The 13,222-nt window shown below is 45.6% G+C and overlaps 1 protein-coding gene across 1 annotated transcript; it reads right to left on the bottom strand.

Moving 5' to 3' along the window:
- Positions 1 to 6,811: 6,811 nt before the first annotated feature.
- On the bottom strand, positions 6,812 to 8,237 carry LOC126922976 (uncharacterized). Its single transcript, XM_050735939.1, has 2 exons — positions 7,664 to 8,237; positions 6,812 to 7,576 (listed from the first exon to the last, which is right to left on the bottom strand). Exons 1-2 carry the CDS (start codon positions 8,102 to 8,104, stop codon positions 7,502 to 7,504), a joined length of 516 nt encoding a protein of 171 aa, XP_050591896.1. The 5' UTR covers positions 8,105 to 8,237; the 3' UTR covers positions 6,812 to 7,501.
- Positions 8,238 to 13,222: the final 4,985 nt, after the last annotated feature.

Genomic DNA, 13,222 nt, shown 5'->3' with positions numbered 1-13,222 from the left:
CAGCCATCAACGCAAATTAACACTCACAACAGGTTCGCAATTTTGGAATCCACAAACGACGCCATGGAAATCGCAGGCCCGCCACCTAACCAACACGCACAGAGAATCCCCCTCCACCACCAATATTTATCAATGATATCATCGACATCCAGACAATGACCAAGTCCTTAGAGAGAGATATCTCCAAGAAGGACTACAACCTGAAGATAACCAACAACCAAGTAAAAATCCTGCCGACGAATCCAGAAGCCTACAGGAAGCTCACCAAGACACTTAGGGCCCTGAACGCCAATTTCCACACCTACCAACTCAAAGAAGAAAGACCTTTTCGGGTGGTGCTACGAAACATCCACCACTCCGCATACATCGACGAGCTAAAAATAGAACTATCGAAACTCGGCCACGAAGTCAACAATGTCAGCAACATAAGGCATAGAGTCACGAAAGACCCGCTATCCCTATTTTTTATCGATTTAAAACAGAAACCCAACAACAAGGAAATTTACAACATCAGTCGCCTAATGAACGCCATCGTAAAATTCGAACCACCGCAAATCAAAAAGGAGATAGTGCAATGCAAAAGGTGCCAAAGATACGGGCACACGCAGAAATACTGCAACCATACCTTCCGCTGCGTCAAATGTGCAGGTACACACCCCACCGACCAGTGCAGGAAATCACCGGAAACCCCAGCGAAGTGCATCCACTGTCAAGGTGACCATCCTGCCAACTACAAAGGCTGCTCAGCCTACAAAACTCTGTACTCAGAAAAGTACCCCAAACTTAGAACAAAAGAGGTAACCTACCAAACACCCAGCTCGCCGAAACTCACCTTTACCCCAATCCCTCCAACCAATCAAACACCCAGCCCTACCAAACTCACCACTCCCTCAACCTCCTATGCCCAAGCGGTACAAGGCACTCCAAATACACCAAATAGCCATAGGGATTCTCCTCAAAATAGTGCCCCCAACACACCTAATACAGACAACGTCTCAAGGCTTGAAAAGCTAATAGAGAAACAATCAGAGCAAATAAACAATTTACTATCGCTATTAACACTCATCATGGATAAACTAATACGCCCCGACACAAAATAAAACCAAGACGCATAGCTCTGTGGAATGCCAACGGTCTAGCTCAACGCAAACTTGAACTAGAACTCTTCCTAAAACATCAGCAAATCGACATAATGCTCATATCTGAAACCCACTTCACCGACAAAAACTACCTGAACATAAACGGATACAAGTTCTACCATATCCAACACCCCAGCGGAAAGGCCCATGGCGGCACCGGAATCATAATCAAATCAAACATCAAGCACTACGAACTTCAACCATTCCAGAAAGACTACCTCCAAGCAACAAACGTAGCAATAGAAGACTGTCAAGGTACGATCACCACTTCAGCTGTATACTGCCCTCCCAGACACTCCATCGCCAAAGAAGACTTTGACAGATTCCTGAACATCCTGGGCAATAGATTCATAGCTGGAGGAGACTACAACGCCAAACACACCCAATGGGGCAGCAGACTGGTTACAGTAAGAGGCAAAAACCTTCTCAACAGCATAATAACCAACAACCTCAACTACCTTACCACATACGAACCCACACACTGGCCCACAGACACAAACAAAATACCCGATCTCCTTGATTTCCTCATAACTAAAAATATCTCGTCAAGACACGTCCAAATCAATTCCTCGGCTGACCTCTCCTCTGATCATTCCCCCGTGATAGTAACAGTCAGTTCAACTATCATCGAGAATACACCTAATGGCTCCATTCATAACCAACACACCAACTGGCAGCTCTTTAGAGAAGTCTTTACCCACACAACTTCAGCCTCAACCTCACTAAAAACCAATGATGAAATCGAAGCAGCCACGGAATACCTAAACACGAGCATAATAAACGCTATCCGCTTCTCCACACCGGCAAAAACGTCCATCAGCAAACACGAATATCCCCAGTACATATTAAAAAAAATAGCAGAAAAACGTAGACTAAGAAGAGTATGGCAGACCCATAGAACACCGGAGGACAAACGCAAACTAAACAACGCAACTAGAAAACTATCCAAAACCATAAAAAACTACAATAATGACTGCTTTCACAAATATCTCGCCAGCTTGTCCCCCACAGCCGACTCCAACTACTCACTATGGAAGGCCTCCAAGAAACTCACGCGCCCCCCACAAATAATACCTCCAATCCGCCGCCCGCAAGGCGGATGGGCGCGTAGCCCTATAGAAAAAGCCAACCTATTTGCCAAACACTTGTCTGAAGTTTTCAAACCCCATTCCTTCGTAGCTACTGCAGACGTTACCGAATACCTGCACACTCCCTTCCAAATGTCCCCTCCTATTGAACCCTTCACTTCTGCAGAGATTATAGAAGCAATCAGTCGCCTAAACCCCAAAAAAGCAGCAGGTCACGACCTAATAGGAAATAAAGCAATAAAGGAACTTCCCATAAAAGGGATTGCACTCATCGCATCAATCTTTAACGCTATCCTCCGCCTTCAACACTTTCCCAAGGCTTGGATAATCTCACTAATCACCCTCATCCCTAAACCCGGTAAACCAATATATGAAACCACCTCCTATCGCCCAATCAGTCTTTTACCTACCCTGTCTAAACTATTCGAGAGGATGCTCACGAATCGTCTCCTCCCACTCCTAGAAGAATTGAAAACACTCCCAGACCACCAATTCAGCTTCCGAAAACAACACTCAACAGTAGAGCAAATCCACCGCATAACCCACATGATCAGCCAAACCCTTGAAAAGAAAAAATACTGTTCAGCGGTATTCCTAGACATCCAACAGGCATTCGACAAAGTATGGCATGAAGGGCTACTCTACAAGATCGAAAAGATCCTACCCCATCCATACTACTCCATCTTAAAATCCTACCTAACCAACAGACAATTCATAGTTAAATGCCTAGGCGCCTCTTCCGCAACATTCCCAATAGAATCCGGCATACCCCAAGGTAGTGTCCTCGGACCCCTACTGTTCTCCATCTACACTGCCGACTTACCTATATCAAACGAGGTAACAATAGCAACATATGCCGACGACACAGCACTATTAGCTACCCACGCAGACCCGGCAATTGCCTCATCCACTCTCCAGCGAAGTCTCGACACCATGGAAAAGTGGTTCCAAAAATGGGGCTTCAAAATAAACGAAAAAAAATCCTCTCATGTAACCTTCACGCACCGAAAACAAACCTGCCCCCAGGTCACCATTAACAACACAATAATCCCAAGCAAGGACTCCGTAAAATACCTGGGCATGACCCTGGACAGGAGGCTAACTTGGAAAAAACATATTTCAGAGAAATCAAAGCAATTAAAGGAAAAACTAAGAAAACTCTATTGGCTCACGGGCCGACGCTCCAAACTAAACATACAGAACAAAATGACCCTCTACAAGGCCGTAATAAAACCTGTCTGGACCTACGGAATCCAACTATGGGGAACAGCAAGTAATTCCAACATTGAAATACTCCAACGCTTCCAATCGAAAACGCTAAGATCTCTATTAAATGCACCCTGGTATGTTACCAACGAAACAATCCACCGTGACCTCAAGATACCTACAGTCAAAGATGAAATACACAAGTTCAGAAGCAGATATAACACAAGAGTCAACAACCACCACAACCCACTAGTCACCCAACTACTGGACACGACGGACCAGATCCGCAGACTAAAAAGAAAATACCCTCTATATTAAATCCTTAGTTTCTACTAGAACCAACAATATAAAACTATTATAATCCATGTCATTGTATCACGCCAAACTAAGTTACTGAAAATTCTCAATGAGAATTTATTGTATTGCAGTTCCGCCTGGGCAGGCGACCTAAACGGACGTGCGAAACAGTGCTCCAGTGAAAGTGCGGCAAGAGAGAAGAGATAGGGACAAAGTTAAAGCCAAAAATAGACAAAACGTGGAATCATGCAGATTCCACCAATAAAAATAATTAACTCCGGTGAAACATTTTTCATAAATAAAGCTACAGACTCTACATATCTAGAGAAAAATGATGATATTATGGAAACAACACAATCCGACGAAGAGCAAAACATACCAATACACCAGGAAGAAAGCTGGACGGTGGCAACCTCTAGCAAAAAACGGAAGGTAACCCCGCTCGCAAGCGCGAGGAAAATTGATACATATGAAAAAAAACAATGGCTACAAGATATCAAACTGCACAATCCATTCAGCGCACTGCCAGAAGAGGCAGCAACGGACCCAACTGAAAGTCCGACAAACCGTACACCCAAACCACCACCAATATACGTAGACGCAAAAATAATTGACCCCCTCATCGAACTGCTAAACAACATCGCAGGGAAAGACAACTACATCATCAAACAGATAAAAATAGACCAGGTTAAAGTACAAACCAACACCCCAGAAACATTCAGAAAAATTACAAGATCACTAAAGGAAAAAAATACAGCATATCACACTTTTCAGCTCAAAACAGACAAAAGCTACAAAGCAGTAATCAGGGGACTACACCCAAAAACAAATACTGGAAAAATAAGTGAAGAACTGGCAAAAATCGGACACCAAGTAAGGTCAATAAATAACATAAACAAATACGATACCAAACAACCACTACCGCTATTCCTAGTTGAACTAGAACCTAAAAACAACAATAAGGAAATATACGATAAAGAAAAATTACTAAACACAATAGTAAAAGTGGAGCCACCCAGACATAAAAAAGAAATCCCACAATGCATAAGATGCCAACAATACGGACACACCAAAAACTATTGTAATAGAACCCCGGCATGCGTTAAATGCGCAAAAAATCATCTCACGACACACTGCCCATCCACGGGAAAAATTGAGGAGGTTAAATGCTACAACTGTAACGGAAACCACCCAGCCAGCTATAAAGGATGTGAAGTAAGAAAACAATTACAACGTAAACTGTTCCCGCCCCTACGAAGCAGAACAATCACTAACACACAAGCCCAACAGGACAGCACAAATCCTGAAATAATTCCAAGTACAGAGCAAGCAACAAACACCAAACCTATCAGCACCAACACCATTGGTGGTCTAAGCTATGCTCAAATAACCAGCCAATCAACACATACACACAACCAATACCACAGCAATAGTAACAATGACACTGCAGAAATCAAAGAACTACTCAAACAATCCATAAAGAACACCGAAATGCTAACCAGAATGATAAGCGAACAAAATGCAGTACTAAAACAGCAAACTCAACAAATCACAGTCATGCTACAACTAATTACAAACGTGCTAAGCAAAAAATAAAAACGGACACTCTAAAAATAGCAGCCTGGAACTCAAATGGCCTGCAACAACGGGCCCTCGAAATTAAAACATTCATATACAATAACAATATAGACATACTACTTGTCTCAGAAACACACTTCACTACAAAAAGCTACTTGAAAATACCATACTACACCATATATGATACCAAACACCCCTCAGGAAAAGCTCACGGAGGGACAGCAGTGATAGTCAGAAACGATATCAAACATTATCTACACAGCCAAGTTAACAAAGAATATTTACAAGCAACCACTGTTACAGTTCAAACTAGCAGCAACTACTTCCAGTTGTCAGCAGTATATGTGCCTCCGCGACACAAAATAACAACACAAATGTGGGAAGAATACTTCCAGGACCTAGGGGACAAGTACATCGCAGCGGGAGACTACAACTCAAAGCACACGCTTTGGAGGTCAAGAAACATTACACCTCGAGGTAGAACACTGGAAAAATACATAAGAAATAATAACCTCAATATATTATCCACAGGAACACCGACACATTGGCCGATTGACCTGAACAAAAAATCAGATCTTCTGGACTTTGCAGTTACAAGGGGACTAAACACAAATAAACTAAAAATAACACCCAACCTCGAGCTCAGCTCCGATCATACACCCATAATAATTGAATACAGAAACAAACCAATTCACTATAGCAAACCAGAAACACTATGCAACAAAACCACCAAATGGCAAACCTTCAAAGAAATAATAGAAAGCAAAATAAACTGCAACATCCCGTTAAAAACTCCTGAACACATAGAACAGGCAGTAGCAACATTGACAGCAACTATTCAGGAAGCAGCAAGGACAACCACTACTCCCGAACCAACCAGCAGACAAACAATAACAATCCCGCAAGAAATACTCGACAAAATCAAAGAAAAAAGAAAAGCAAAAGCAAAATGGCAAAAATACAGAACCCGAGAAAACAAAAAAACACTTAAACAAACTTGCAAAGGAAATAAAAAACAAAATAAAGGAGCACAACGATAACGAATTCGCAAAGTTCATAGGGACACTCTCCACACACGAGAACACCAACTACTCACTATGGAAAGCCACGAAAAAAATAAGGAAGCCAATAATACCCGTCCCGGCAATCAGAAAAGCAGATAACACATGGGCAAGAAGCAACGAAGAACAAGCTGAAGAATTCTCCAACCACCTCTGCAACACATTTACACCACACATTATCAACAACATCAACCTCAAAAGTCATACGGAGGAGGATGCGCAAACCACTATTATCACACCGACAAGGAATACACCATACCTAAAACAACAGCACAAGAAATTAGAAACATAATTGATAAAATAAAAAACAACAAGGCACCAGGAATCGACCTAATCAATGGCAAAATCTTGAAAAACCTTCCGCCAAAAGCAATAAGACTAATGACAATAATATTCAATGCAATTCTAAGAATTCAGTAGCATGACTGTGATTTGTTGGGTTTGCTGTTTGAGTACTGTGTTTTGTTCGCTTATCATTCTGGTTAGCATTTCGGTGTTCTTTATGGATTGTTTGAGCAGTTCTTTGATTTCTGCAGTGTCATTGTTACTATTGCTGTGGTATTGGTTGTGTGTATGTGTTGATTGGCTGGTTACTTGAGCATAGCTTAGACCACCAATGGTGTTGGTGCTGATAGGTTTGGTGTTTGTTGCTTGCTCTGTACTTGGAATTATTTCAGGATATGTGCTGTCCTGTTGGGCTTGTGTGGTAGTGATTGTTCTGCTTCGTAGGGGCGGGAACAGTTTACGTTGTAATTGTTTTCTTACTTCACATCCTTTATAGCTGGCTGGGTGGTTTCCGTTACAGTTGTAGCATTTAACCTCCTCAATTTTTCCCGTGGATGGGCAGTGTGTCGTGAGATGATTTTTTGCGCATTTAACGCATGCCGGGGTTCTATTACAATAGTTTTTGGTGTGTCCGTATTGTTGGCATCTTATGCATTGTGGGATTTCTTTTTTATGTCTGGGTGGCTCCACTTTTACTATTGTGTTTAGTAATTTTTCTATATCGTATATTTCTTTATTGTTGTTTTTAGGTTCTAGTTCAACTAGGAATAGCGGTAATGGTTGTTTGGTATCGTATTTGTTGATGTTATTAATTGACCTTACCTGGTGTCCGGTTTTTGCCAGTTCTTCACTTATTTTTCCGGTATTTGTTTTTTGGGTGTAGTCCCCTGATTACTGCTTTGTAGCTTTTGTCGGTTTTGAGCTGAAAAGTGTGATATGCTGCATTTTTTTCCTTTAGTGATCTTGTAATTTTTCTGAATATTTCTGGGGTGTTGGTTTGCACTTTTACCTGGTCTATTTTTATCTGTTTGATGATATAGTTGTCTTTCCCTGCGATGTTGTTTAGTAGTTCGATGAGGGGGTCAATTATTTTTGCGTCTACGTATATCGGTGGTGGTTTGGGAGTACGGTTTGTCGGATTTTCCGTTGGGTCCGTTGCTGCCTCTTCTGGCAGTGCGCTGAATGGATTGTGCAGCTTGATATCTTGTAGCCATTGTTTTTTTTCGTATGTATCGATTTTCCTCGCGCTTGCGAGCGAGGTTACCTTCCGTTTTTTGCTGGAGGTTGCCACCGTCCAGCTTTCTTCCTGGTGTATTGGTATGTTTTGTTCCCCGTCGGATTGTGTTGTTTCCATAATATCATCATTTTTCTCTGCATATGTAGAGTCTGTAGCTTTATTTATGAAAAATGTTTCACCGGAGTTAATTATTTTTATTGGTGGAATCTGCATGATTCCACGTTTTGTCTATTTTTGGCGTTAACTTTGTCCCTTTCCCTTCTCTCTTGCCGCACTTTCACTGGAGCACTGTTTCGCACGTCCGTTTAGGTCGCCTGCCCAGGCGGAACTGTGTTAGGAAAGTGAGGGCAATAATCCGCGATGCTGATTGGTTACGACCAATGTTGGGAAGGAAGATAGGAGGAAAAAGCCTCCTACTAACTTGGGTCCTAGGCGACATTGTTTATCCATCCACACCTAGGTGGCGTTTGAAGGAGAGGGACAAAGACATGCTGCGGGCGGCGGTCACTGTCTCTGCTTGGAGCTGGGACACGCGGGGGGACAACAACACCTCAACCCCCCCCCCACCACCACCAACGCACTGGGTAGCATCGATGAGGAGGCGGACGAACTCCACGGATACATGAGAGCGACGTGCGACGCCTCCATGCCGCGCTCCGTCCCGGGAGACAGAAGCGACCGTTCCGTGTATTGGTGGACACCGGAAATAGCCGATATGCGGGCGGCTTGCATCCAGGCCCGGAGAAGATTCCTGAGGGCGCGTCGCCGCAGACGGACACGCGACGAAGAGGAGATCTCTCGCTGCTACGAGGACTACAGAGAGACGAGACGTGCTCTCCAGCGAGAGATCAAACTAGCCAAGGCTCGGTGTTGGGATCGACTGATCGAATTGGTCGATTCAGATCCGTGGGGGAGGCCCTATCGCATCGTTACGAAGAAACTGCGACCTTCGGCCCCCCCGCTGACCGAAAACATGGATCCGGCGTTACTGGACAACGTGATCGGGACTTTGTTCCCACGGCGGGATAACAACGATACGTCCGCGCCAGCCCCTACCATCATGGGCGGGACGGCGCTGACGGATTGGAACGAGGAACTTCGAGTGACGGAGGAAGAGTTGCTCGAAGCCGCGAAGAAGATGGCATCCCGCGACGTGGCGCCGGGTCCGGATGGGATCCCGGGCCGAGTCTGGACGGAGTCGATCGACATCTTGGCTCCCCGTCTGCGGCATCTGTTCTCCAGATGTCTGAAGGAGGGCGCCTATCCTCGGGCGTGGCGTACGGCGAAACTCGTGTTGCTACGGAAGGAGGGCCGACCGCCGGACGCGCCATCGGCATACAGACCGGTGTGTCTTCTCGACGAGGTGGGCAAACTCTTTGAAAGGGTCATAGCCGCCCGTCTGGAAGCACACATGGAGAGACGGATTCCCGGATGGCACGATAGCCAATTTGGATTTCGCCGAGGCCGCTCGACCGTGGACGCGGTGAAGAGGCTAAGATCCATGGCGGAGGACATGGTCGTTCGAGAAGGGGTAGCAGTGGCCGTCTCCTTGGACATAACCAACGCTTTTAATAGCATACCATGGAGCAGGATCGTGGAGGCGCTGCGACACTTCGAGTCCCCGCCATACCTCGTCAGGGTGATCCAGGCCTATCTGAACGATAGGTGGATCACCTACACAGGCAGAAACGGCGTGAAGGAGCGAAGACCGGTAGAGCGCGGTGTGCCGCAAGGCTCGGTACTCGGACCGATTCTATGGATCACTGCCTACGATTCGGTCCTCCGAAGTCCCATGCCGCCGGGGGCTAGCGCGATATGCTATGCGGACGACACGCTGGTGCTGGCCAGCGGTCGATGGTGGAACGACGCCGCATGCCTGACCGAAACTGCCGTGGCATGCGCGGTACACGCCATTCGAAGGCTCGGTTTGAGCGTGTCGCCGGCGAAATCGGAGGCTTTGTGGTTCTACGACCAACGACGAAGAGGAACACCGCCTGTGGAGCTGTCGACGATCGTCATCGACGGAGAAGAGGTCCCTGTGGGACACCGGATGAAGTACTTAGGCCTGATCGTCGACAGTCGATGGACATTCGAGCCACACTTCAAGCACTTAGCCCCGAGGGTAACGGCCGCAGCTAACGCCCTATGCGGCCTATTACCTAACATCGGCGGGGCAGGATTGGGAGTCCGCAGGCTCTACGAGGGAGTGATCCGGTCACGAATCCTTTACGGAGCACCTGTCTGGGCCGAAGATCTGGCGGCGAGTCGGCGCAATCTGACTCTGGTGAGAAGACTTCACAGGACGATCGCCATCCGGGCAGCCAGGGGATACAGGACGGTGTCCTACGCAACAGCGACCGTGCTGGCCGCGTCCTTTCCATTCGAGCTACAGGCTCTCGCCCTTCGTCGGGTGTACGAACATCGGGGAGCCTCGACCTTGGACCGACGTGCTACGCCGATGGCACCAACCACGGACGTTCGGGAGGAAGCAAGGCTAGAAGCATGGGAGCGGTGGCGCTCGCAGCTTTTGGAAGAGGATGCGGTACGCCCTCATCGAGCAGTCCGCGCCATCCTACCCAATTGGGACAAGTGGAGAGATAAAGGCGGGGTCCCGCTGACATTCAGAACGACTCAGGTGCTCACCGGCCACGGGGTGTTCGGTGAGTACCTGCTCAAGATCCGGCGAGAGGTGACGTCCATCTGTCACCACTGCGGGGAGGAGGAGGACACGGCGCAACACACGCTGGAGGTTTGTCCGGCGTGGGAGGTACCGCGACGCGTCCTACGGCTCGAGATCGGCGAGAGATTGGCCCCCGACACGCTCATCGAAGCCATACTCAAGGGACCCCAGGAGTACATAGCCGTCCGCACCTTTTGCGAGCAAGTCATGCTCGTGAAGGAGCGAGCGGAGAGAGAGAGGGAGAAAGCTCAGCATCCCAGCAGAGCGCGACATCAAGGAGTCTCCGCGCGTCACGGAGCGGCGGCACCCCCGCCGTAAGCGCGCCCAAGGAGTCATCGAGGAAGTAACAAGACCCAAGGATAAGGGCGCTAGGGGGCGTGGTCCCCCCCTGGCGGCCCCGATCTTCTGTCTAATAAGGAGGTCTCCCGCCCAGCAGGGAGATAGACGACGAGGAGCACTTGGTAGTATTCGCAAGAGACCCCGAGCCCTCCTCGAACAGCCGTCTGGAAGACCACCGTGGAGTTTTAGTCGGTAAGAGTCCGACACTACCCAGCTGCTTGCAGCTGGGTGTCCATGAGGATTTCTCCACGTTAAAAAAAAAAAAAGGCGACATTGTTTATGGGGAGACTCGGATTTTCCGTTAGGGAGATCTCCGCTTTTTTCGTTAGACCACTACCTGCTTTCTCCGCAATTCTTAAGAGTACGTAATAAACCCAAGGACCCTTCTAAAGAACCAGCTGAAAACACTTCTGGAATTAGAAAGTCTTTTCTGGCAGACAGATTGACTCAAACCATGTGTGCGAACAATGCAGTTAGGATTTCACTTTATGGTGGGTCCTTAGGCCTATGGAAGGTTCGTAGGACGGCACGTAGACCGTTGGCTGTCACGCCGCGCGGGATGGAGTGCAGATGTGTTGCGCGGCGTAACAGTATCAGTCAATAAAAAAATCAAAATAATAAATTCTGTAGTATCTAAAATAGGTCTAAAGTAAGGACAAGTAAGGATGTTTTATTTATTAACAGATTGATATAGTTTATGTATTTAATAACGATGAATATAATGACAAAGCGTGACGGATTATTCAGTAATAAACAATGTCAACGTGTTCGTTCGGCTTAGCGGCTTTATACACCCAACCTCTCGACGTGTCCTCTTAGAATTTTCAAAAAGGACTGACTTGACCTTAGATCATTTCTTGGTCTTCTCAGGGAGATGACTCTCACTACGCTCGGATCACGCCACCGTTCGCGCCTATGATCACGTATGCCGCTTTCTTTGTAGATGAAACAACACACCGAAATCGGCGTTTCTGGAAGTCGCTGCTTGGCGACAACTATGCGCTCGCCGATACATTGTATGCCCCTCGTCGGGCAGATAAGGCGATCCGCCTGCGACATTGTAGGACCGTGAGCGACGACCAAAAACGCGACTCATACTAAAGCCTCGCAGCGTAACAAAGCGTACACTCTCCTCTTTTTTCGATACTCAATTATAATAAATTATTGAATAGAAACGTACGTTGATTAAACGAAGTTGACAATAACGTTTGAGCGGTAAAAGAATGGTTACAAAAACATCATAGTACGTAATAGAAAGATAGAAACCCATCTGAGAGTGACACTAAACACATCTAATCGCTCCGGTTCTCGATACAAGAATAACACCTCACGTCGCGGTTTGCCTACCAAATTATGGTCAGTAAGGAGTGAGCAAAAGGATGGACCTCGGTAAGTCGAGGGTGCAAAAAAAATCATTAAACTTTGGAAAGGATATGATTGTAGTAGTAAACATATTATGTTCTGAGTAAACAACTAATTCGTCGAATTGGAACATGAAGATACTCGTAGAAAATAAACACCTGGGAGCTAATATGATTTGAAAGAATAATATTTATGGATTTGAGACGTGTCATAATTTTTACGTAATCGTAATTTTATTTCATTAGATAAAATTGATTAATAGATAGAAAGCAAATAGGTGATAATTTTTAGTTCGGCATAAATTCATGTTTTATAATCAAAAAGAATGGGGAGTGGGCGGGGTGTAGAAATGAAGGAGATGAGTGAGAAATGGGTAGAGGAAAGAGCAAAGGTTATGAAAGGGATGCGATGTCAGCATAAATAAAGGGATCTTCACAATCAATCAATGATCTGTACAAAAGTATACACAATTACTAATTATATCAAACTCAAATTTTATCTGCGTCAAAAGTTATGATGCAAACTATTGATGATTCTAACAGTCCAGTAGGAGACCAATGAAACACGAACAAAACGAGTTAAAGAAATTATTTAATTTTGATATAACATTATCTGATGAATTATTAAATAAACGTGTATTAGTTAAACGAACCTGGTTTATGAAAGCTGAAGGATTACTACGTTGTGGACATCATGCCCTTCAAACGCGATAACACGTGTAAATGTCATACTTTTTGACACTCAAATAATACTTTGTACCGAGCCGCCAAATGCTCACCTAGCTGCCTGCTCATTGGCTGAGGCAACGCGGTTTCTTTTCGATTGAAGCCGGCGCGAAAAATTGAAATATTACACTGTAGAAACATTTTCTTAGTGAACAAACTATGACAGTTGTAGGTTAAATATGTATAAGAAATTTAAATGTTTTGCTCTTTGCTTAAGGGTCGTAC

Source organism: Bombus affinis, chromosome 13 (assembly GCF_024516045.1).
Source record: "Bombus affinis isolate iyBomAffi1 chromosome 13, iyBomAffi1.2, whole genome shotgun sequence".
Lineage (NCBI taxonomy): Eukaryota > Metazoa > Arthropoda > Insecta > Hymenoptera > Apidae > Bombus > Bombus affinis.
This window is presented reverse-complemented; position numbering and strand designations above follow the sequence as displayed.